The sequence below is a fragment of the Lynx rufus genome, unplaced genomic scaffold (genome assembly GCF_022079265.1).
Source record: "Lynx rufus isolate CCGP_SWC_20201006 ecotype Redwood Valley unplaced genomic scaffold, mLynRuf1.p SCAF_4, whole genome shotgun sequence".
Lineage (NCBI taxonomy): Eukaryota > Metazoa > Chordata > Mammalia > Carnivora > Felidae > Lynx > Lynx rufus.
The window spans coordinates 82,673,951-82,699,890 of NW_025814856.1; the positions used below are offsets into that span (position 1 = coordinate 82,673,951).

General features: G+C 35.0%; 1 protein-coding gene and 1 pseudogene across 6 annotated transcripts in view; one reads left to right on the plus strand and one right to left on the minus strand.

Moving 5' to 3' along the window:
- PTPN12 (protein tyrosine phosphatase non-receptor type 12) overlaps positions 1 to 25,940 on the plus strand; it is a 102,137-nt gene that overhangs the window by 23,843 nt on the left and 52,354 nt on the right. For 5 of the 6 annotated variants that reach the window (XR_006965348.1, XM_047097372.1, XM_047097375.1 and 2 more), the window contains exon 2: positions 16,513 to 16,621. Coding sequence is in view for 5 of the 6 variants with exons in the window: in XM_047097372.1 (XP_046953328.1) it covers positions 16,513 to 16,621 (109 nt within the window). In the remaining variant the exon portion in view is untranslated. Of the gene's footprint in view, positions 1 to 7,846; positions 9,221 to 16,512; positions 16,622 to 25,940 lie in introns of those variants that run through there. The other variant, XM_047097374.1, reaches the window with a different exon arrangement.
- Positions 21,280 to 22,881, minus strand: LOC124524930 (transcription factor BTF3-like; annotated as a pseudogene).

Sequence of the window (25,940 nt, forward strand, 5' to 3'; positions counted from 1 at the left end):
TGTCCTCATCCTATTAGAAATTAGCTGGATACCTAAGAATTGTTACCTCACAGAGTAATGCAGAAACATACCACTTTGCCTAAGACTACTTTTTTTAGTATAAAAAGTAGCTGAATCATCAGATTTCTTCATTTTATTTTATTTTTTTTTATTTTCTTCATTTTATTTTAAAATAAGCAAGTTCAAAAAACTACCTTATTTGGATAAAATTTTTTTTTAATGTAATAAATAGTTGTTTAGAGGGAGTCATTATGTTGATGTAAAGAGATTGATGAAAACATCATTTAGGGGCAAAGCTGATTCTGAATTAGAATACTTTTTCTCCTGACTTAACTTTAAAGCACAAATATAATAATAAAGATCAGATTTGACCTCATTAAAAAAAATCTGTAATATAAAAGGTAAGCATATAGATTTAGGTAAAATATTTTCAACACATATATCAGTTGATGGATTATATAAAACATGAGTAGCTTCTATATATTGATAAAAACACTCCCAATAGAAGAATGAGCATATATTATGAATGGTAATTAACAGAAGAAAAATGCAAATAATTACCGAACATGGGGAAAAGTCACCAAACTCTCTAATAATTCGAGAAATATTTAATCAACATTAAATTTTGTGGGGGTTCACTAGATTCCACCAAATTTGGTAAAATTCAAAAATTGATCATAGCAATTGTTGGTAAAGATAATAGAAAAACTAGCATTCTTGATCTGTTGACAGAAAGGTAAAGTGGTGAAATATTTTTCACAAGGCAGTTTGGCTACTTCTAATAGAATTGATGTGTATATTCTGAACCAGCATGTCAACCTCTAGGAATCTTTTCTTTACAATATTTGCATCTGTGCATAAAATCGTATGTCCAAGTATGTTCATTGTAGCAGTTTCGTGAAACAAAATATCTATTAATAAAGAAGTTTAACATGGTTGACTACTTATAAGGAAAGAAATACTGAGGAGAGGGAGTTTGTTTTTTATTTTCCAATTGTGAGCAAAATAGATTTAACATAGCAAACCTAAAACTGCTATCCTTAGAATGGCATGCTTGCAAGATTGGCTCTTGGCTAATCTCTGGGAATTTACACCTTTGGGAGAGTTCCCATCATTCCATGATAAGAGTAGCTTACCATACCTTTACTGTATGTGTATGTTTATGCTGAACACCTGATTTGCTTTTGGGAGTCTGGAATTTTAGTCTGGGCAAGGCAGTGACTAGCCCCCAATAAAAACACGTGGGACTAACTCTCTAATGAGCTTCCCAGGAAGACAACATTTCACAAGTGTTACCATTACTCATTACTGGAGGAATTAAATGGGTCCTATGTGACTGCATTCGGAGAGGACACTGAAAGCTTGTCCCTAGTTTCTTCTGGACTTTGCCTTATGCATCTTTCCTTTTGTTGCTTTGGCTTTGTGTCCTTTAGCTGTAATAAATCATAGCTGTGAATATGATTGTATATAGTCCTAGGACTCTTCCTCATGAATCATTGACTCTGAGGGTGGTCTTGGGAATCCATGACACAACTTGTCAGTATGGTTTCAATGTTTCAGCATCTGCATGTATTGAGTGTATATATTTTAAGAAGTTAAATTTAATGTATTACATGTTTAGATTATATATGTATATGTATATACGTAAGGCATACACACACATATATATACACACACACGCACATCTCATCTCTAAGGATATGTTGATGAGTTTTTTTAAATGTGTGTATTATGTGACCCATTTATTCTGCACATTTTTTCCCTGGTGATAAAAGATTGAAAGCTTTCCTTGGTGACATTATAGGTAATATAATAAAGAACCGAATAAAAGGGGTTTAAGTGTGTATCTCCACTTATACAGACTATATTATTTCAATTTAGTGAACTAAGTGTGTTATAACTATCATAGTAGAATGCCAGTTTTATTGATTATGTGATGTTCTGAATGTGGTTATCAGTTACCATTATGTCTAAAAAACTTGCCATGCTTGGGGTGCCAGCGTGGCTCTGTTGGTTAAGCGTCTGACTTCAGCTCAGGTCATGATCTCACCATTCGTGAGTTCGAGCTCCACGTCAGGCTCTGTGCTGACAGAGCGGAGCCTGGAGCCTGCTTCGGATTCTGTGTCTTCCTGCCTCTCTGCCCCTCACCTGCTCACGCTCTGTCTCTCTCTCTCTGTCTCTCTCTCTCTCAACTAAACATTAAAAAAATTTTTTTGTTTTAAATTCTTGCCGGCTTTGTTTAATATATAGTACATGGAAGACACTAGGCACTTTCAGGAAATAAAGAGAAGTATAAAAGATTGTCTCTGACAGACAGGGAATTGTAATCTTTTTTGATAGCAGCTGTGGTAAGGATGGGTTAAAACATGTAAACAAATGATGGATATAAAAGGCAGAAATAATAAATGCTACACAACCAGGATATACTTTTGGAATGTATGCTATATGAGGTAGGGATTTTGTCCCATTTACCACTATATTTGTAGCACCTAAAAGAAAATCTGGCACATAGGATAGGTTAGGAGAAAATGATGTGAGATCATTCATTCTAATGAGGGTGATAATTGAATCTCACTCTTTTACGATAAATGTCTGAATCTAGTATGTCAGCAAACTGGAAAAGTAGATTTTTTTTTTTTTTTTTTGAAAACCGTAATTGGTCATTCATCAGAGCTATCTAATGTTCTATGAATGTTGTGTGGCCTGGTAATCTGAGATACTCAATGACATTACCCACAACCGGCTTGTACCCTTTCTATAACTGGATTGGACATTTATTTTTAAGCAAATAAGAAAGGGTTGCTTTTCATTATATATTTTTTTAATTGTGGTAAAATTCAAATACAAAGCTTAGCATCTTAACCATTTATAAGTGTACAGTTCACTAATGTTAAGTGCATTCATGTTGTTGGGCAACCAATGTGTATAACTCTCTTCATCTTGCAAAATGAAAACTCTGTCCTCAGAAGTCCCATTCTCCTCCTTTCCCTGTCCCTGGCAACCACCATTCCACTTTTTATTTTTAAGACTTTGTAAGTACCTTATTTACTTACAATATTCTAGTTATTTCAACTAGAATAATGTTCTCAAGGTTCATCCATGTTTTAGCATGTGTTGAAATTTCCTTCCCTTTTAAGGCTGAATAATATTCCATTGTAGATGTGTACCACACTTTGTTTATCCATTTGTCCATCAGTGGACATTTGGTTTACTTCCACCTCTTGGCTATCATGAATAACGTTGCTAAGAACATGAGTGTACACGTTTCTGTTCAAGACTCTGCTTGTAATTCTTTTGGATATATCCCCAGAGGTGGAAATAGTGGACCATCTGGTAATGTCAAGTTACAGTTTTTTGAGGGACTGCCATACTGTGTTCCGTAATGGCTGTACCATTTTACACTTCCACCAGTAGTCATAAGGATTCCAGTTTCTCCACAGTCCCCCTACACTTACTTTATTTTTTTGATAGTAGCCATTGTAATGGGTTGTCAGATAATATGTCATTGTGTTTTGATTTGCATTTCCCTGCTGATTAGTGGTGTTGAGCATCTAATCACATTCGTGTTGGTTATTTGTATATTTTCTTTGGAGAAGTATCTACCCAGTGCTTTGCCCATTTTTTAATTATGGTGTTTGGTTTTTTTGTTGTTGAGTTGTGGGAGTTCTTTATATCAAGGTATTTCTATATATCCATCTTTAGCAGAGAGAAGCATCAGTTTATAAAAGTTACCAATTACAATAAAACAAAATTTATGATTCATTTTTAAAGTAAAATGCTCTTATGCAGGATAGTTATGTGGCATCATATTTCCAGTTTAATTAATAGTTCTTATAATCAGCTGAAGTTTCAGTTATTTATCATTTTTCCTCATAAGACTGTTAAACATGTTGACATATCTTCTGCTTGACTCAGTAAAGTTTCGTCTTTTTTTTTTTTTTAATGTTTATTTATTTTTGAGACAGAGAGAGACAGAGCATGAACGGGGAAGGGTCAGAGAGAGAGGGAGACACAGAATCTGAAGCAGGCTCCAGGCTCTGAGCTGTCAGCACAGAGCCCAACGTGGGGCTCGAACTCACGGACCGTGAGATCATGACCTGAGCCGAAGTCGTACGCTTAACCGACTGAGCCACCCAGGCACCCCAGTAAAGTTTCTTCTTAAAGTATATTCTCTTCAGTGACTTTGACCCCAGTTTCAAAAGCTGTCAAAATATTGCATCTTTTATTTAAAATTTTTGCCTCTTTTGTATTTTTTTCTTAAAAAGTTAAGAAACCTGGGGCACCTGGGTGGTGGTGCAGTTGGTTAAGTGCCCAACTCTTGATATTGGCTCAGGTCATGATCTCACAGTTTGTGAATTTGAACCCCACATCAGGCTCTGTGTTGACAATGCAGAGCCTGCTTGGTATTCTCTTTCTCTCCCTCCCTCCCTCCCTCTCTGTCTCTCTCTCTCTCTCTCTCTGCCCTTCCCCCGCTGTGCTCATGCACATGCACACGCTCTTTCTCTATCTCAAAATAAATAAATAAACTCAAAAAAAGTTAAGAAACCCATTCTAGATTATATTTTTAAGTTATTTTTAGTCATGTATTTCCTCTATAGCATAAGTTTGTATATTTATGTAACATATTATTTGTGTTGGGTTTTACATGTTGGAAGAAAGAGGAACATTGTTTATCATTATTACAAAGAGATATTTGAAGATCGAATCATGCCCTTGGTAACTTGGGGTACACATATCTTCATTAGTAGGGTGGCCTGGCCTTCAGGACTAAGTCTAAAACAATGTCAGAATCAAATACTTTTTGCAAGGAATCTGAATGTTTAGTATAAAAAATAATCTCCAATTTATTTCTGCAGAGAAATAAACTGAAACTTTAAGAACAATGTATTTGTTTAATTACCCAGGTTTAGGTTTAAATTTTTTTTTGAGTCTTTCTTGACCTTGGGTTAGAGTTATAGAAGTGACAGAGTTTAGACTTTAGCTCTAATCTTAGCTTACTAATTATTCCCTCTCTCCCTCACCATTTTCTGCTTACTGTCTTCTTCTCTTAAATATCCAGTCTTCCAGATTCGTTGGCTAGCTTCATTAGTGTGGTTTGGACATCAAGTCATGTTAAAAACTCCATTTTTTATCTTTTTTTAAAAATTATTTAATGTTTATTTTTGAGAGAGAGAGAGAGCATGAGTGAGGAAGGGGCAGAGAGAGAGAGAGAGAGAGAGAGAGAGAGAGAGAGAGACACACACAGAATCTGAAACAAGCTCATGTTCCGAGCTGTCAGCACAGAGCCTGATGTGGGGCTTGGACTCGGCAACGGTGAGATCATGACCTAGGCTGAAGTAGGACGCTTAACCAACTGAACCACCCAGGTGCCCCCATTTTTATCTTTCTTATTCATCATACTTACCTATCCGTCCCTGAAAAAGTTGTGTGCTAAGTTCACTGGCACAAGTTTCTAGTAGACCTAATTGTGATTTATTTGTGTTACCCTGTGTAGACCAGATTCTACAGTCTTGTTATGCTTGACTCTGTCAAATTAATGTTCTAATGAGAATGTCTGTAGTGAAGAACAGAGGCTGAGTAAGACTCATTTTGAGGAGGATGGATATTCCTTATTACTGGATGGGACTGGATGCCTTGGTTAGCATGATCTGATGCTGCTAATAATTCCTATTAACCTCCTTTTAAGGATTTTTTATAACTTTTTTATAAATTTTTTATAGCTTTGTTGAGGCAAATTCACATATATTGAGATTAATTCGTATATACCATAAAAATGCACCTCTTTAAAATGCGTATTTTGGTGTTTTTAGTATAGTCACAAAGCTGGCATCTGTCATTACTATCTAGTTTCAGAACATTTCATCATCAAGAGAAACCCCATTCCCATTACCAGTAACATCTTATTTCCCCCTCTCTCCAATACTGTGGTAACCACTAATCTACTTTCTGCCTCTATTGATTTTCCTATTCTGAACATTTCATATAAATGGAATCATATATGCTTTTTGTATATCTTAATATAATGTTTTCAAGATTGATCTGTTGAGTATGTTATCAGTATTTCATTCCTTTTTATGGCTAAACAATATTCCATTGTATGAATATACCATATTTTGTTTATTCATCATTTGACAGACATTTGAGCTGTTGCCCATTTTGGCTTTTATGAATAATGCTGTTTTGAACGTTTGTGTACAAGTTTTTATGCAGACTTATGTTTTCAGTTCTCTTGGGCATATACCTAGGAGTGGAGTTGCTGGGTTATATGGTAACTCTATATTTAACCTTTTGAGGAGTTGCCAAACTGTGTTTCTATTACAAATTTAAAACCTAATAATACAGACAAAAGTTTGGCAATCTAACGTGACTTTATCTCTGCTTAGTCTCTCCTTTTTGAAAAATGGTAATGATTGTATTAAAGTAGATCCTTCATTACACTTAATTTTTTATATCTTAAAACATAAATACCATTTATTAAACAAGAACATTTTTATGCATTGATAGGAAAAATTGGCACAACAGATCCTTCAATAGTAATGCTTTAGTTATTACTAGACTTGGGGAGTTGAAATGAGAAGGTACAAAAATACAGCTTGTAAACTTACTCTGGTTTGCTAGGTAATTCTCAAGCTTTTGGAGATATATATATATTGGAGATATATATATATATATATATATAAAACAATTAGCGCTTATGTGGTTTCTGTGTAGATTAATAATGGAAGAATTAGAACATCGATGACAGTTTATTCTACCATTTTAGAATTTGGCTTATGATTTGTCTGATGGGTCTAAATAGACATGCAATGTACAGTTAAAAATTGCTTTCTGAGTTTTTTAAACAGGAACTGGAGCTGGTAATGAGCACTGTGATCTCAAATATCTCACTCCAGTATGGCACCAAATCTTAGGGTACACACAAAATTTGACTAAATTGCTTTTTTTTTTTGCTATATTTTTTAATGTTTGTTTATTTATTTTGAGAGAGGGGAGGGGAGGGGCAGAGAGAAAAGAAGGAGAGAGAAAATCCCAAGCAGCTCTGTCTGCACTGTTAGCGCAGAGCCCATTGTGGGGCTTGAACTCACGAACTGTGAGCTGAAATCAAGAGTCAGACACTTAACTGACTGACCACCCAGGTGCCCCTTAAATTGCTTTTTAAGAATAAAAATTTGGCAGTATATTTGAATATACAAGTAAAGGTAATTTGGTGTCTGCCAATTCAGCCAATCTGAAGCAGCTAATGAAAATTTTCTGTTAAATTCCTCATCTATTAATAAATCTTACATACTCATGTCAGTTTTTCTGTATTTAATTTTTTTTAACGTTTATTCATTTTTGAGAGACAGAGACAGAGTGCAAGTAGGGGAGGGGCAGAGAGAGAGAGGCAATTTGGTGCCATACTGGAGTGAGATATTTGAGATCACAGTGCTCATTACCAGCTCTAGTTCCTGTTTAAAAAACTCAGAATCCAAAGCAGGGTCCAGGCTCTGAGCTGTCAGCACAGAGCTCAATGTGGGCCTCGAATTCATGAACCACGAGATCATGACCTGAGCCAAAGTCGGATGCTTAACTAACTGAGCCATGCAAGCACCCCTCAATTTTTCTGTATTTAAAGGTATGCTCTATGCTAGGTGCTATGTAGGGTGCTTTACATGCATGGTTAAAAAATGCATTTCTTCTGCCTTTACTCCTTGACATGTATTAATTAATGTAATTAGTTTATCATATTCAAAAAGTAATTATTACATAAATAATGTTAATTATAGTATTTATTTTGTTATGCCCACTAAGTTTGTTCTTTTCCCTCATTCAAAGGATTTCTTAAATCTTTTTATTTTTAATTGAAACAGTGTAATTAAAGGAAAGAAAATTAAGTAACCTGTATCCTATATGAAAACAACTTTCTGTCTCCATCCTAGAAAGTAAAGGCCAGGTTTAGGAGATACTTACTGAGGTGGATTCTTCAGAAATTGAAATTGATGGGGTGTGAGAGGAAACAAGTCAGATAGATAAGGGGGGGAAAGCCCAAAACTACTAGGAGTTCTTAAGGCTGAAGAGGTAAGGAGGGTAGAGGTGCCATGAAAAGAAAGAGACATAGAAGCATTTGAAAAGTCAGGTAGATTTCTTTTTATCTAGTTAGGTTTGAATTGCTTTGGGGGATGTTCAATAAGCAGTTTGAATATGGAACTAGAACTGAAGAGAAAAGTCAGGATAGAAATAGAAATTTTTGGATCTTCATAAATGTACTTGTTAAAGTCACAATAGGTAGGGGATAACCTCGCTAAAAGATGAAATCTGAGGAGAGAACAGTTCCCTAAGAGAATACAACATTTAGGATTTGGGAAGCAGAGGAACCAGAAAGGAGTAATTAGCAGGGTAAAAAGGAAAATCAAGGGACCCTTGCTTCATGGATCTAAGGAAGGAGTTTTTAAAAGGGGAGGATCATCTTTGTTAAATACTCAATAGGAATTAAGGCTTTGAGATTTTGGTGTCATTTGGATATTTTTGGTGACTTCGTAAAAGTTTCAGTTGAAGTGGTAAAGGGAAGAATGAAAATTTTAAGGGGTTCAGGAGTTAATGGTTCACTAGGAAGTGCCAGTTTCTCTTTAAAACTGTGGTCTGTTGACCACAGCTTTGAAGCAGTGTAGCCTAGCAAAAAATAATTTATTTCCATATAGTGGTAAATATGTGTTGAACTCTGTTAAACTTCTAAGGTGACTCTTCCTGTGCTGTATTTGTTTTTGCAAAGATAAGTAAAAATTCTGTAACCATGCTATTAATTTGGGGGTCTTCCTTAATTTTTTAGTTGGACAGTTGATATTATTATGGCTTAATGTGTTAAAGCTGGAGCTCAGTATTCTCAATTTTACTATATGGTTCATAGTCTGTGTTATGGAATAATGAGGTTGGTGATAGATTGCTTTGGAACACTTTAAGAGTCTGGGCTTGGCAAAGTATTTTCCAGTGTAAACTAAAGGGTAATGGGGACTGAAGTGACAGTGTTTGCTTAAATCAAGACACATTACCAGATAGATGAAGGGTGGCATGGTCAGAGGCCATAGGTTTAATACCCAAATTTTGGAATTTTTGAGCAATTTGCTGTGGAGACAATGGAACAAAACACTTGAATTTGGGATTGACCTGTAAAATCTGGAGCCAACAGTTTCATGAGTTAAATGGTTAGAGGACCAGAATGATTGAGGAAGAGATGAAAGAAAAGGTAAGAACTTGTGTGTAGAAACAAAGTAATCAAACCTGGGAACTCTTTTCTTTTCCATTTGTTGTATTAAATATCTTCATTTCAGTAACATTAGTATATATCACAAAACTATTGTCCTCGTCATTCAAATGGACTTCTACTTTATTTCCACAAGAATATAATTTGGAGGTAGAGAGAGGATAAACTTGCATACATCCTCCTAACTTACTTCCATCTTGAGAAAGCACTGTATTTTCTCTTCTGACCCAAGAGCAGGAGGCTTTCCTTTAAGGAAAATTTTTGCTTGCTGTCTAGGCTGTGCAAAAAACGATTATAGACTATTGTGAATTTTCTATAACTTTTATTTTCTTTTAGTTTTTATGCTTGCCATATTTATTATTTTAAAATACAAGTCTGTAGTGCAGAGGTTTATTTTAAAACAAGTTCTCAAAATTAAGGTCTACTGCTTACCCCTTCAGAAAGGGTTATAAAGGTTTTATGTTGAGTTCTCCTTTGCTAGTAATTGATGGATATAGGAATTGAATCCCAGCTTCTCTGACTCAAAGCTGTCCCATTGTGAAGTGATAATGAAGTGTAAGAGGGCAGAGAAATTTGTTTCGTAAGTATACTGGTCAATTCTAATTTGTATTCATTTTCTCTGGACATTAACACTGGAAAAGATCTAAATTACTACTATTTGTCATGGGTTATGCTGGTAGTAGCTGGTATTAATAGAATAAGAAGACAGGGTGTGCATTTTCAGGGAATCCATGTTCTGATGGCATATTAACTGTTGTAAATTGTGCTATGTTCTAGATTAGACGCGTATATAAAGGGCTGTGGGTAGCGATGAGGAAGCACTTTGGGAGGAAGTGGAAGATGGAGGTTGGTGCCCGGAGTAGTCTCAGGAAATGTTTTAGCAAGACAATTTCTGTAGTGATCTAGAAGAAAGCAAGGAGTTTGTTTGGTGTATACTACTAGGGAAATAACTGAAGCATTGAAATCAACAAGAACAAAGAATAAAATCTTTTTGTTACCTAAAGACCCATATGATTGGCCCCTACTTCACAGTGTGTCCTTTACTATCAATCCTAACGGTTGGCATAGCTTTGGTATCTGAAAAAGAATGGCAGACAAGTTAGTCTGTTATACAGCAGCAGGTAAAGCATGAGCAAAGATAGGAAGATGAATTTTGAAAGGCAGAGTTGCATATTTTACACTTAAAGGTATGCATTGCAGATGTATAGTTTAAAGACCTTTTGGTTTTTTTAGTTGCTTGTAACAGGTATTAGTAATATGCATATTTTTATATAAATAGGTTTGTAAAGATTTAAGAAAAGCTGGTTAGAGATGGTATAGTTTTAGTGGAAAATCCTATGATTTTACTACTTGTTGCTGTTACTTTGTATTTGGGCTTAAAAAATATTTTGACTTAATGATCATACAACTTGTATGGTAGTAACAGGACAGTTAAATATTTCAGGTATAAAACCAGGTGAATCTCTTCATTTAACAGTTATTATTTAGTTCCAACTGTTTGCCAAGTTCCATACCTTTTAAAATTCAGATAGATTCTCCAGTAATTGCTTCAGAAATTTTTCAGAATAGTGGCAAATGCACTACTGTTTTATGCGTTAGGTATTCTTGTATTTTGCTGCAATATAACTTTTAAGCTTAAAGTATGATTTCATTTTGATTTCACCTTGAAGTACAGTTTTATGATTTGTATATTCTTGTGTGCATATTTACTAAAATTATTGTCTTTTGGAACTCATACTGTTTTTTAAGTATTGACATTGAGGAATTTGGCACCATAGTGTGTGGCCTGGTAATAGCAAGAGAAGTCTTGAGCTCCAATATTTAATTTATTTATATTCCATTTTATTCCCAAAAGAATTTGAGTTAGCTTAATTTCCATTTTAGCTCTATTACTTTTTGTGTCCATTTTTTTCTTAATTGTCCTGATATAAAATCCAGCCAACAATTAAGTTTAATACTTTTCTTGTCTCAATGTATTATGAATTCTAAGTGTTCAGTGAATCTGAAGAGAATTAGATATATTTTAGACCTGAAGCTAACACAACTTGATGATGTATTGGATGTTGTAGGAGAGGGTAAAGGAAGGAATCAAGGATGATTCCTAGCTTTTAGGCTTGAACAACTGTTGAATGGTAGTGCTATTTGGACATGTTTGTAATGCTCATGAGACACCCAGTGGACAGTTCGGTATACAGCTGTTTGACTGGACAGATACAACAAACAGCACACAACACATACTCATTAGCTTAAAGTCTTTGATAAACAGTGAAACTGTTCTACCTTGTTAAGGAACTCAAATCTTGACACACAAATGGATATCTAAAAAGAGCATAGTTCTATTGCATGTGACTTTTAGAAGCCTTTGAGAATAAGTTTATTGATTTAGGATTAAGGAAATAAAATTTTTGTGTTTTAAGAAATAGAGGAGTGCCTGGGTGGCTCAGTCGTTTAAGTGTCTGACTCTTGGTTTCAGCTCAGGACATGATTTCACGGCTTGTTGGGTTTGAGTCCCGCATTGGGCTCTGGGCTGACAGTGTGGAGCCTGCTTGGGATTCTCTCTCCCTCTCTCTCTGCCGCTCCTCGACTTACGCTGTCTCTGTCTCTCTCAAAATAAGTAAATAAACTTAAATTAAAAAAAAAAAGAAAAAAAGAAGGAAAGAAAATAATTTGGAACTTTAAAACAAAGTGAATATTAAATTTGGGTTTTGTTTGTGTTAAAAATTATAATGTATTAGAGGGGCTCCTGGGTGGCTCAGGACAATTAAGCGTCTGACTTCAGCTCAGGTCATGATCTCACGGTTTGTGAGTTTGAACCCTGTGTCAGCCTCTGTGCTAATAGCTCAGAGCCTGGAGCCTGCTTCAGAGTCTGTGTCTCCCCCTCTTTCTGCCCCTCCTATGCTCATGCTCTGTCTCTCTCTGTCTCAATAATAAATAAATGTTTAAAAAAAATTTTTTTAATTATAATGTATTAGAGACATCTGTATGACTTGTCTAAGAAAGCTCAATAAAGAAATGAATTACCCATTTTTAATGTTATTTGCATTAGATCTTGGTCATATACATAATTCATTGGTCTCTAAAGTCCAATAAGATAGTCTAGTCTCTGCCTTCAGTTTTATAGTTCAGTGGATGAGACATATAAGATTGAATCTCACAAGTGGTAATAGGGTAATGTATTATTGACTATTCAGTGCTGGAAGCTGAGGAGCTGTTAAGGAAAGGTTTGAGAAAGCTCCACAAAGGAAATAACACTTTAGCCAGAGTCCTACTATTAACTCACCAGCAAGAGTAAAAATTGTCAAACTGTGATGTTGAGGAATGAAGGGTTGCTTGTGGCAACGGTGGTGGTAAGTGATTCTACATGGCTGAAGCATCAAACTCTAAGTAAGAGAGTGTTATAAAAAGAAGCTAGGAAACTGGACAGGCAGCATTCAAAATGTGTTATGATCAAAAAAGGAATTGGTAGTTTCTCTTGGAGCTAATAGACCCACTGGGGGATTTTTAAGTGAGGGACTAAAATTTAAATGATCAGATTTGCCTTTTAGGACAGTAATTCTGAGATAAGAAATTATTTAAAAGAATTTATTTTGTGACTTTTTCAAGATGTTTAAGGATAGACAATTGGAAATCTTTCTTAAAGGCCTTTAGTTTTGTTTGCATAAAGAAAAGAAAATATGACACAAGGTTTGGTATTTATAAGCCTATGTAAATATGCCAGTTAGCTATATTTTTGCCCAATTAGGATAGTCAATGATTGAAAGTACTTTCTTGCTTTAGGATTATATTAAATAATTGTTAAGCTTAATAAATGAATTATTTTATTAGTGTTTTCCTTAATGCTATTTTCACACAGTCTGTCACATGCACTCTACTTACGAATAAGATGCCTTAGTATTTACAACATGTTTCTCAATTAATTAATTTCCTAGTAATTAATTTCACTTAGAGAAAATGGAATTGGTGGTCAGGAAGTTAAAATGAAATTGCATGTGTAGATACTTCCATTCATGTAGTTAAATGAGGTTTGGTGCTATCTCTACTTCAAGCACTATTTGGATGTTAATTATGATATATTAAAAGAACAAAATTTTTTGTCTAGGCCAGCATTCAAATCTTATTCTAAATTTAATTTAACATGTAAGCATTTAATATGTTCTAGGGGTACAAGGCCTTAAATATCAATGTGACTATAATCTTGTACTCACAGAGCTTACAGTTTAGTAGGGGAAGTAAAGTGTATTCTTTTTATATATTTATCATAAAGAGAAGGAAGTGGTGTTTTAAGAATGTGTATAAAGTCTAAACAGAACTCAGAAGGGAAAGATTATTTTTGCACGAGAGACATAAGAAACTTTGATGGAGCCAGGACTTAAAAGATGGATAAGATTTGGAGGCTTGTTTTCTGAGTGTGGGTATTATCCTCATATTAACTTTTTTTTTAATGTTTATTTATTTTTGAGAGAGAGGAATACAGAGCGCGAGCAGGGAAGGGGCAGAGAGAGACACACACACACATGGAATCCAAAGCAGGCTCCAGGCTCTGAGCTGTCAGCACATGAACTGTGAGAACCCATGAACTGTGAGATCATGACCTAGCCTAAGTTGGACACTTAACCAACTGAGCCACCCAGGCGCCCTGATACCTTTTTGATACATTTGGGTAGAATTTTTTTGATGTTGATTTTTTTTTTAATGTACAAAGTTTTTATGTTTAACAGATCATCTTTGTTTTATTTATACTACACCAGAGATGAGTATTTCTGATGTGTATGAAACTTTTTAATTACACTACTTCTGTAGGCTTATTTTAATAGAACATTCTTCATGGGAAGCTTGAAGTAGAAAGCATTCCATGCTGTGCTAGGCTTCAAGAAAACTGGATATATAAAAATTCAGACTCCAATGAGATACTTATTTGTACACAAAAGTGTTAAGTTTTATTATATGAAAAAGGAAGTCATTTCACATAAAATCTTTATTTTGCCCATTTCTCAATAACATAATTCATCATGTGAAAAAAGAAATGCTTGGAGTGATTGTAGCAGATATTCCAGAAGTGTATTTATATTTTATAATTAAATACATCCCCTCTTCCTTTTCTTTGTAGTTCTATAATTTTTTCAGTGTTTATTACCTAAGTTACATTCCTTTTCCCCTGGTGTTTCTGCAAATATTTAGATTGATATCCTTCTGTAGGTCACATTCACATACAATATTTTGGAATGTATTAAGATACTATAAATAACAAAATTAAAATCTTTGAACAAAAAAACATTATAGAGTCTAATTATATATGTAAGATGTATATGTGCATAACTGGGAAGATCTTTGTTAATGTGGATTAAGAAAATCATGAGCAATCTTTTCTATTTTCCTTTAATTTTTGTAGCATTTATTTTTATTTTTTTAAGTTTTATTTACTTAAGTAATCTCTACACCCAACATGAAGCTTGAACTGATGACCCTGAGATCAAAAGTCTCATGTTCCTCTGACTGAGCCAACCAGGCACCCCTTAACATTTAATTTTTTGAATAGGCAATACATTTATATAATCTAATAAGTATGAAATGGCATACAGTAGTTTCTTTCTCATCCATTTCCTATAGCTATTCATTTTTCTTCTCCATAGACAACAACCTTGTTAATAGTTTCTCTTCTAGAGATATTTTATGCACATGTACAAAGAAATGCAAATAATATTTTTATTCTTAACACCAACAGTAGTATATTATATACACTGTAGTGTTCCATGCTTTTTACACTTAATATGTATTTTGAAGTATTTCCATATCACTATATATAAAGAACTTTCTTACTGGTTTTCAGTCATTATCGTATTTACTTGTATAAATGAAATGAATCTATTTAGTCAGTCTTCTATTTATAGACTTTTTTGATTGTTTGTAGTCCTTTGCTGTTTTAAACAATGCTGCAATAAATAACTTTGTGCATGATATATCATTTCACCTGTGCAGGTGGATTTTAAGAAGTACAATTCCTGGGTTAAGGGGATATATGTATTTAAAATTGCCAAATTACCCTCGTTAGGGGTTGTGTTAATGTTTTCTTCTGCCAGCATTGTATTAAAGTTCTGGTTTTCCCACATCCTCACCAACAGCCCATTTACTTTCAAATATCATTTTTCCCCTATCCTACTTTGAGAACTTTATTACCATAGAAAATAGCATCATAAATGTGGGGAATTTAACTTCAGCATTGTGCCAGTGCAGAACAGGATTCTAATAAGTCTTTTCATCTTACTGAAAAAAATGTGTATTCCTGATTTAGGTCTCTAAGAATTGTCATGATAAAGTTTAGTGGTTTTTCAAAGAAACAGAAGACTCACTATTCTATGTATAATCTGTCTGTGATTTAAAAAAATGTTTCACTGCTTAAATATCAGCACCACAAGTTGTAAAAGTAAAATGGTGAAAAAGTTAAATGTTACCAGACTTTGTTCATTTCATTTGTATTCAATAATTTGTTGAATAGTAAAACCAAAATGCCTTCAATATGTCTTTAAGCCTGGAAGAAAGTAGGCTCCTTTGAAATTAAATTTCAGCAATGTAGTTGAGTAGTGAATTTAAACAATTCACAATGCTGACTTTCAGTGCTTCTGAAAGCAGGAAGTGTATTACTGACACGCAGAAATATTCCAGCCCAAAGAACATCCCTACTGCCATATGTGGTAAGAATTTGTCACTAACTCACAAACCACTTCTGTAATGCAGTGAATAAGCAGAATTGGTCTTTGTTAGACATTTCCAATTCAATATGAAAGAACTTTGTTTTGTAGTGTCTTATAAGTAATTATTAGCTTATGCCTTGGAAGGAGCCTGGCACATCATGGGTGCCCAAGGTTTATTGAGGGAAGGAATAAAGAAACTTGTACATAATCTTTTACGCATTATTTACTTGGTTTTAGGGACCCATAGTTAAACACTAAAATTACTTGAGTAAGTTAAGGACTGAGTTAAATATTCTGACTTAGCTTATTAATGATGTCTTTAAACAAATTTCTTACTTTTATTTTAGTGTCCCCTTTGAGTGCTATTTGGAATATTAATTTTATGTTTGCACTTAGGGTAAAAAACAATTATCCTTAGGGTTAATTATTAAGAGAGAGAGAAATACTGTGAGCTTGGAAAAATAGGAAAGTGAGTTATAAGGAATTGGGGTTAGCAAAATTCAATAAAGAGCTATTTGTAAATCATTAAAATTTTGAAAATATTAACATTTGTATAAACTTAAATTTTTTTGTTTGTATTTTAAGCGATTAAGAAGATTGTCTACCAAATATAGAACAGAAAAGATTTATCCTACAGCCACTGGAGAAAAAGAAGAAAATGTTAAAAAGAACAGATACAAGGACATACTGCCATGTAAGTTTGAAATGCCCTTCATAGAACAAATGGAAATGTTAATAAGTTTGTATCCTAAACTAGTTTTATTCTTCCTAATGAGTTTGATTGTTAAGGAGTTAGTACCTCTTTTGTAAGGTACACTATAAGATAATAATTTGTGATTGTGCTTCTTGTTCTTCCTTCTGAAAGTAGTTTTTGTTGTTTGCTTTTTTTTTCTTTAAGCATCACAATTATTCTGATACTTACTTTTAAATACAAAAAAAACAATCCAAGTAAGAATATCTTTTGTGGACTCCTGTTCAAAGAAGTTCTTTTGTTAAAATAAAATAGATAATTCAGTAAGTATAATGGAATATATTTTATAAAATGCCAAAAATATTAACTCTTATCTATTGCCTGTTCACAATCAGAACATTAATTATGCATGAAAAAGTGAACCATAAGGTGGTTCATGCCTGCATGTCTGCTGTACTCAGTAGTCTAAATATGTATCTCTGAGAGTATACCTTAGACTGATAGCATTATATTATAATAATGTAACTGTATTCTTAAATAGCATGGTTTTTGGCAGAATACCTTTAACTCTAAAAGCATGCATACTTCCATGTGTCCTATTTTACAGAATAAAAACTTTACATCATGCATGCTGTCCCTTAAAGCTGCCACTAGTCTTTTTCTTTCCCTTCAACTGTCTTAAAACAGCTCCATTCCATGACACCATTCCCTCAACTCTAATTCATTGTTTTCTCCAGCCTTATTGAGATATACTTGAAAAATTTGTTTTTGTTTTTTTTTAAGCTTGTTCTCTCTAAAATGTCTTTGAAAAAATTTCCAGTGATTTTCTTCATGCTGGATTTGGTGACTTTCTTCAGTGTTTACCCTTTTCTGTTAACTATTTTGATGCCATTGACTAGTCCCTATTTCTGGATTTTCTTCTTCCATGATCTCTTTCTTTCAAATGACCTCTTCCCTCTCTTGTCCACTTCCCTCTCTTTCTCACTGTCTTCTTTGCATACATTTAATCCTTCATCTTTTTCTTGTTGTTGTTCAACTGTATTCTCAGCTGTGGGATCTGTGGGTGGCCAGTATTAGCAGAATTACTAAGTGGCAAGTTTACATAGTATAATGGTGAAGAGTTTTGACTCTGAAGTTCAAATCCCGCTTCTACCACCTGCTATTTATATGACTTTGGGGGCACCTGGGTGGCTCAGTCAGTTTAGCGTCCGACTCTTGGTTTCGACTCAGGTCATGATCTCAGTTTTGTGGGTTTGAGCCCCGCGTCAGACTGCACTGGCAGTGCAAAGCCTGCTTGGGATTCTCTCTCTCTCTCCCTCTCTCTCTGCCCCTCCCCATTCACACTGTCTCTATCTCTCTCAAAATAAATAAACTTCAAAAGAATTTTTAAAATATATGACTTTGGACTCATCCTCTTTGTGCCTTTTTCCCCGCATCTGCAAAATAGAGATAAAGACTATAATCCTTTTTATGATTATTTTGATCATTAGATAAGTTAATACATGTTAAAATGCTTAGGATTGTACCTAGCACATAGTAACTACTCATTAAGCTTTTTGAAAATACACTGTACTTTCTTACCAGTCTTCCTCAGAATGGTGGATGGTATGGGTTTCTGGATAGTTTTTATTAAGCAGGATAATCTCGAGGTACTCTTTTTTTTTTTTTTTTTTCTGTTGAGACAGAGAAAGAGAGTGCGAGCAGGGTAGGGGCAGAGAGAGGGAGAGAGAGAATCCCAAGCTGCCAGCACAGAGCCCAATACAGGGCACGATCCCATGAACCTTTAGATCATGACCAGAGCCAAAATCCAGAGTCAGACGCTTAACCCGACTGAGCCACCCCAGGTACCCAAATCTCTAGATACTTTTTTTTAAAATTTTTTAATGTTTGTTTATTTTTGAGAGACAGAGCATGAGCAGGGGAGGGGCAGAGAGAGAGAGAGGGAGACACAGAATCCAAAGCAAGCTCCAGGTTCTGAGCTGTCAGCACAGAGCCCAACATGGGGCTCGAACCCACGAACCATGAGATCATGACCTGAGCCGAATTCAGACGTTTAACTGACTGAGCCACTCAGGTACCCCTTGAGATACTCTTAATGTACTCTGGAATTAATGCACATTCTCTCTCTCTCTCTCTCTCTCTCTTTTTAGAGGGATGCTATTTTATTTATTTATTTTTGGGAGAGTGAGCAAGGGGCAGAGAGAGAGGGAGAGAGAATGCAGAGCCTGAAGCAGGGCTCAAGCTCCCTTGAAGCGGGCTCGAGCTCCTGACTTGGGGGCTTGAACTCACGAACTGCAAGATCATAGTCTGAGCCGAAATCAGATGCTTAACCAACCGAGCCACCCAGGAGTCCCAATGCACATTCTTTTAAAAACACACATTTTCTCTTCTTTCTTTTTCTGTCATCTGGGCAAATGAGTCTTAAACAGCTCTAGGTTTCTATTTTCTTAAGTTATATTTTATTCATTCATTCCACAAAAAAATTTGAGCATATACTATATGCTGGAGATTCAGTAGAAAACAAACTGGCAATAATCCCTGCCCTTGTGGTGTTTATATTCTAGTTAAGGTAATGTACAGTGAATACAAATAACATACATGATCTGTCATGTGGTGATTAGTGGTATTGAGGATAATACAGTGGGGATTAGGCATGTAGAGAAAACTGAGAATAGAAAGCTTTACAATTTTAAATAGAGGTAGCAGGGAAAGTTCACTGGTGTGCTTCTAAATTGCCCCTCTAAAAAATAGAAACCCTGATTTGTATTGTCAGTTTCTGTAGTGAATGTATTATTTGCCATAATCACAAAACTTTGAGGTGTAGGTATTATGTGCCACTTTGCAGATGGGAAACCGAGACATAGATTAAATAGCTTGTGACACAGCTAACAGAGTCAATGAGAATTTATATTCAGAGCACTGGTTCTCCACTAGGGTGATTTTGCCCCTAAAAGAGACATTTAGCAAGTCTGGAAACATTTTGGTTGTCACAACTGGGATACGGAATGGGCATGCTGCTACTGTCATCTAGTGGGTAGAGGCTAAGGATGCTCCTGCATCCTATATAACACAGAGGCTACACTCTCTCCACAGCAAAGAATTATTCAAGGCCAAAATGTCAGGGGTGCTGAGGTTGAGACACCTTGCTCTGGATCCTGAGCTCTTCTTCATTGTGCTATATAGTCAAACTAGCAGTGTCTTTTTTCCCTTTTAAATTATTGAAGGATTGATAAGTCCGTTTCCAATAAATTTCTAGTCATTTTAATTTGGAAAATGTTATTAAAAGCAATTGTACTTAGAGATGTATATTTACTTGCTGTCATAAAAATAATGTAAGTTGTCAATTTCCTTTGTATGTTTAGCATGTTCAGTGTTTGGATACCAGTATTTTTTTAAATAGCTTTATTGAGGTATAATTTACATACCATAAAATTTACCCACTTTAAATATACAATTCAGTTATTTTTAGTAAATTTATAGAGTCATCAACATAGGAAAATTTTAGAGCATTTCCATCAACCTAAAATAATCATTTAGGCCATTTTTCAGTCTTTAGCCCCAGGCCACCACTAATGCTTTCTGTCTCTAGATTTTCCTAAGCATGTTTTTGAGATTCATCTGTGTTGTAGCATATATGAGTTCATTCCTTTTTAGTCAGTAATATTTCATTGTATGGGTATATCACATATTGTTTATCCATTCACCAGTTGATGAACATTATGAATAATCCTACCATGAACATTTCCATACAAATCTTTGTGTGGACACATGGCTCTCTTTCTTTTGGGTAGATACCCAGGAATGGAATTTCTAGATCTATGGTAGCTTATGTTTAAGTTTATAAGAAACTGCTAAACTGTTTTAAAGTATCTGTGTACCATTTTATTTTCCCACCAGCAATATATGAGCATTCCAGTTTCTCCACATTCCTTTTTATTGTCAGTCTTTTTGATTACAGTTATTCTAGTTGGGTGTGTAGAGGTATCTCATTGTGGTTCTGACTTGCATTTCCCTAATGACTAACTGAACATCTTTTCATGTTCTATTAGCCACTAATATATCCTCTGATGAAAAGTCTTTTCAAATCATTTGTCCTTTTGTTAGATTTGATTTTATTTTCTTGAGTTGTTTCAGTTCTTTAGCTGTTGTTCTAAATACAGGTCTTTATTCATTTTTCCCCCAGTTTATGGCTTGTCTTTTCATTTTCTTAAGGTGTCTTTTAAGGTATGCAAGCCTTTAATTTTGATGAAGTCCAACCTATCAGTTTTATGGATCATGCTTTTGATACTCTGAGTAAGAATTCTGCCTAAGTCAAGGTCACAAAGATTTTCTTTGTTTTTTAAAATTTTTCTTCTAGAAGTATTGTAGCTTTAGCTTTAACATTCAGGTCTATAATCCATTTTCAGTTAATCATCTGAAATAATCTGTGTATGTAAGATAGTTCTTGTACCAATTGTTGAAAAAGACTATCTTCTTCTCCACTGAATTGCCTTGGTATCTTTGTTGGAAATCACTGGAGCATAAATACAAGGTTTTTTTTTTCCTGGACGCTTAATTCTACTACATGGTTTCCCTTTTTCATTTTCTTTCTTTTCTTTTCTTTTCTTTTCTTTTCTTTTCTTTTCTTTTCTTTTCTTTTCTTTTCTTTCACAGTAGGTAAAGAACTTTATTAACCTTGTTTCAAACTTTATTTCCAGGCTTCTTCAGCTTAATTAGCTGCAAAGAATGAATTGTGTATAAGCAAAAACTGAAAAGAGCTGTAGTGTCCAAGGGGCCTGGGCTTAAAAATATTACAGATCTAGATTTTATCAGCTCTATGAACACAATTTTAAAAGGCAGTCATAATATAAAATACCAGCTCCCAGTAACTTCTTCAAGTTTTATCTTCAGAAGTTGACTCAATCCAGTCTGCTTCATTCTTGGAAGCTTCATCAAAATTCTCCACAAGATCTGGAACCTCATCATCATCATCGTCTCCGGTAGCAAGCAGTGGTTTCCCATCCACGGATTGTTTGGGCAGAACTTCAGCCAGTCTCCCTAAACTAGTCAGACTGTCTGCACCAAGTTGTTTTAAGATAGTAGCATTTCTGTCAGCTGCTTTGTCTCAGTATGGCTTGTAATGGTGAAAGTGTTTGCTGCCAGAGATGCCTGAACTTGAGGGTTGTTAAAGTGGATCATTCTTCCTTGGTTTGTGAACATAGCCACTTCTTCAGTACCAGAGGTATTTTTTACCTCTAATTTCTTTAAGGAGAACTGAAATTTTTATCATCTGCTGTAGTCATTCTATGAACTACCTTCTTTCAGCAAGCAGTTCCTTTCCCACCAATGTGCACTTGTGCTTGCAGTTTGGTGAGTTTCTCCTGATTCATGATAGTTTCTTTAACCTTGTTGGAGCAGAAATGGTACTGCGCAGGTGACTAGGTTTGGTGCTCAGGGGGTCTCAGGCAGACCAGCTGAGATCAGGTGCACACACACCTACAGTGTCTTATTTTTAAGCCAGTGTCATACTGTCTTCATTACAGTAGCTTTGTGTAGTAAGTTTTAAAAGCAAGAAGTCCTCCAGCCATGTTCTTACTTTTTAAAATTTGTTTGGTTCTTTTTTAGTTCTTACATATAAATTGTAAGATCAGCTTGTCAATTTCTGCAAAAAAATCCTAATAGGCTTTTGATAAGGGTTGCATTGAATCTGTAGAGCACTTTGGGGGGAGAATTGCCATTTTAAACCATAAAGATTCTTCCAATCTATGAACATGAAATGTCTCTCTCCATTTATTTAGATCTTTAATTTCTCTCTGCAATGTTTTACGGTTTTCAGTGTATAAGTCTTGTATTTACTCTTTAAATTCTTCTATCTGAATGAAATATTTTCAAGTTCTTTATTATTAGCACATAGAAATCTAGTTTCTATTCATGTATTGATTTTTTTTTTTAATCCAGTGACCTTCCTGAGCTCATTTATTAGTTTAGTAATTTTTTGTGGATCCTTTAGGATTTTTCACATACTGAGTCATTTTATCTGCAAATAATGACAGTTTTATTACTTCCTTTCTTATCTGAATGTGTCTTTTGCTTTATTTTATTAGTTAGAACCTCTAATACAATGTTGACTTGAAGTGGGAAGAGCAGACATTTTTGCCTGTGATCCATTAAAAGTAGTATCATTATTGTGCAAAGTTTATGTAGGTTTTTCTGGAGCTGTCTTGGAGATTTGGTTTATTTTATACTAGAACACTGAGGCCAGGGGCGCCTGGGTGGCTCAGTCGGTTGGGCGTCCAACTTCGGCTCAGGTCATGATCTCGCGGTCCGTGAGTTCGAGCCCCGCGTCGGGCGGGGTCTGTGCTGACAGCTCAGAGCCTGGAGCCTGTTTCAGATTCTGTGTCTCCCTCTCTCTCTGACCTTCCCCCATTCATGCTCTGTCTCTCTCTGTCTCAAAAATGAATAAACGTTAAAAAAAAAATACTGAGGCCAATTTCAGAGTTAAGAAATATCTAGATACTCTTGTGTCAAGAATGATCTGTGCTTTGTCTGCTGAGAGGGCTAAAACCGAGCTGCTAGCTGTTTTTACAAGTAATGGATCAGTGTACTATGTGTATTGTAATGTTAATTATTAAGATTATTTTTTTTCTCCTGAGACATAATATTTAGCCAGTGGGAAATTTCAGTTTCTTTGGAGGTAACAATATTCAAATACTTTTCTTTTTGTTGCCACAGGTTGTTGATGTTTGTTTGACCAAAAAAAAAAAAAAAAAAAAAAAAAAAGTTGCTGCTTGGAGTCTCCTGTGTGGCCAATCTTGGTTTTATCTGTTTGGAATTGGATTGTTGGGAGATTGTAGTGGCAGTCAGCAAAAAACAAAACAAAACAAAACAAAAACATGGAGAGGATTGCTTGTTTTCATTTCTTTAATATTCTTTAAGTTCTATATATGTTTATACTTACTAGGAGCACCAGTGAAGAATTGAAGCACCAACGTGATGACACGTTATCTAACCAACCTAATGTTGATTTTTTTTTTTTTAACGTTTATTCACTTTTTGATAGGTACAGAGCGTGTGTGTGGGGGGGGGCAGAGAGGGACACACAGAATCTGAAGCAAGCTCCAGGCTCTGAACTGACAGCACAGAGCCCGATGCAGGGCTCAAACTCACGGACCGTGAGATCATGACCTGAGCCGAAGTTGGGCACTCAACTGACTGAGCCACCCAGGAGCCCCTGTTGATTTTTAAAATTGGCAGTAACATCCTATGATTGTGTAGTATAAAGCACTGACTACAAAATTTGCTTGTGCTTTAGACTAAGCCATTTTTCTGCCCCATCTTGAACTTGCTGAATCAAACTTACTGAAGAATATGGTACTTAGAAATTTTGTATTTTAATTAACTTTCCCTAGCCCCTAAATGTTATATGACTAGAGATAGATGAAATAAGTTTGGCAAAGTGTTGAGATTATTTGTTTGTTTGTTTCTTAAGTTGATTTTATTTTGAGAGAGCGGGAGGGGCACCGAAAGAGAGGGAGAGAGAGAAAGAAGCCCAAGCAGGCTTTGCACTGTTAGCACAGAGTCCGATGTGGGGCTCAAACTCACGAACTGTGAGATCATGACCTGAGGCAAAATCAGTAGTTGGACACTTGACTGAGCCACCCAGGCGTGCCAAGTGTTGAAATTATTTAATATTACACTGTGTGTTAACTAACTGGAATTTAAGTAAAAACGTTAAAAAATGTTGAAATTATTAATAATTTCTTAATTACTTGGTAATTGCTATATGGGGATTCATTATACCATTATTGTTCTGTATATGCATAAAGTTTTCCATTATAGAATATCTAAAAAAAATTACCAGCTTGCATGTAGCAGCCTGAAACCAGTTTTGACTGTTATTTGGGAGCCACTGTTGTCATTTGGATTCACAATCCCCAGACACATTTACTGGGGATCCAGTGGTAAACCAATTATTGTAAATCCTATGTTTGAGATACTTTGACTAGAGGCTAATATGCCACATGATTAAGGGTAATTAATTGGGACCCCTCATTACTGGCAGACATGGGGAGAGGAAGTGTTGTGTAGTTACTTAACTGTCATTATCCAAACTACTGAATATTTATCAGAACATCAAGTGAAATGATAAACATATTCTCTTTCCTGGAATCATAGAAAAGAGAGAAATAATTTGAATTGGAGGCTAGTATGTCTTTCTTAGATATCTCTTCCTACAGATTTACAAAGATTTCACCAAAAACTAATAAACTCAGCAGAACTGGGCTTTTAGTACTGATAGATAAAATTTGAGTCATTGACAAAGTAGTTATTCATTAGCTGACTTTTAAGAGTTTTGTTAAGAAGTCTTATTCATATCTTATTACCATTTTTGTATTTGTCATTTTGTATTTTAATTGCCTTTAATATTCATTGTCTCTGGATTAGGAAGGACTGTAATGTGATGGTGGCATTTTACATATTACATGTTGTGGTTCTTTCTAATCTAGAGACTCATGAATATTAGGCATTCCTACTACTTTAGGATTTCATAGGCTCAAAGTATCTCCCCCCAAATATTTATTGCTACAAACAGAAAGATATTAACTTTATAGTGGAGACAACCAGGTGACACCTATTAACCAAGTAATCAAGGTTGACATCACAAGTAATAAGGCATTGACATCATAAACCCCTTGGTGTGTCTTCTCACTGAGGACACATCATTGTTCTCTGGTGTTCTTACCAAAATGCAAAACCTCATTCCAAACATAGGAAAAAAATTAGTCAAAGGAACTATTATAGATTGGAAGAAACTAAGGAGAAGTAACAACTAAATGTGGGATCCTCGTAAGAAAAAAATTGTTTTTAATTGGTGAAATTTGTATGCAGTCTGTTGTTTAATTACTAGTTGTGTGACAATGTTAATTTTCTGATTTTGATAACTGATAGTTATGTAAGATATTAACATTAAGGGAAGCTGAGCGAGGGATATAGGAATTTTCTCTACTATTTTTGCGATTTTTCTTTAATTCTAAAATTAGTTCTAAATAAAAAGGGTGCTGTTTGCTTGTTTTTTTTAAAAGAGAGAATGTGAGCTGGGGTAAGGGGCAGAAGGAGGGAGAGAGAGAGAGGGAGAGAGAATCTTAAGCAGGCTCCATGCTCAATGCAGAGCCCAGTGTAGAGCTCGAAGCAGAGCTTGATCCCACAACCTTGGGATCATGACTTGAGCTGAAAACAAGAGTCAGACTTTCAACAGACTGAGTCACCCAGGCGCCTCTAAATAAAGAGTTTTTAAGAATCAACACAAACTAGAACAAAACTATTTGCACTACATGTACTAAAG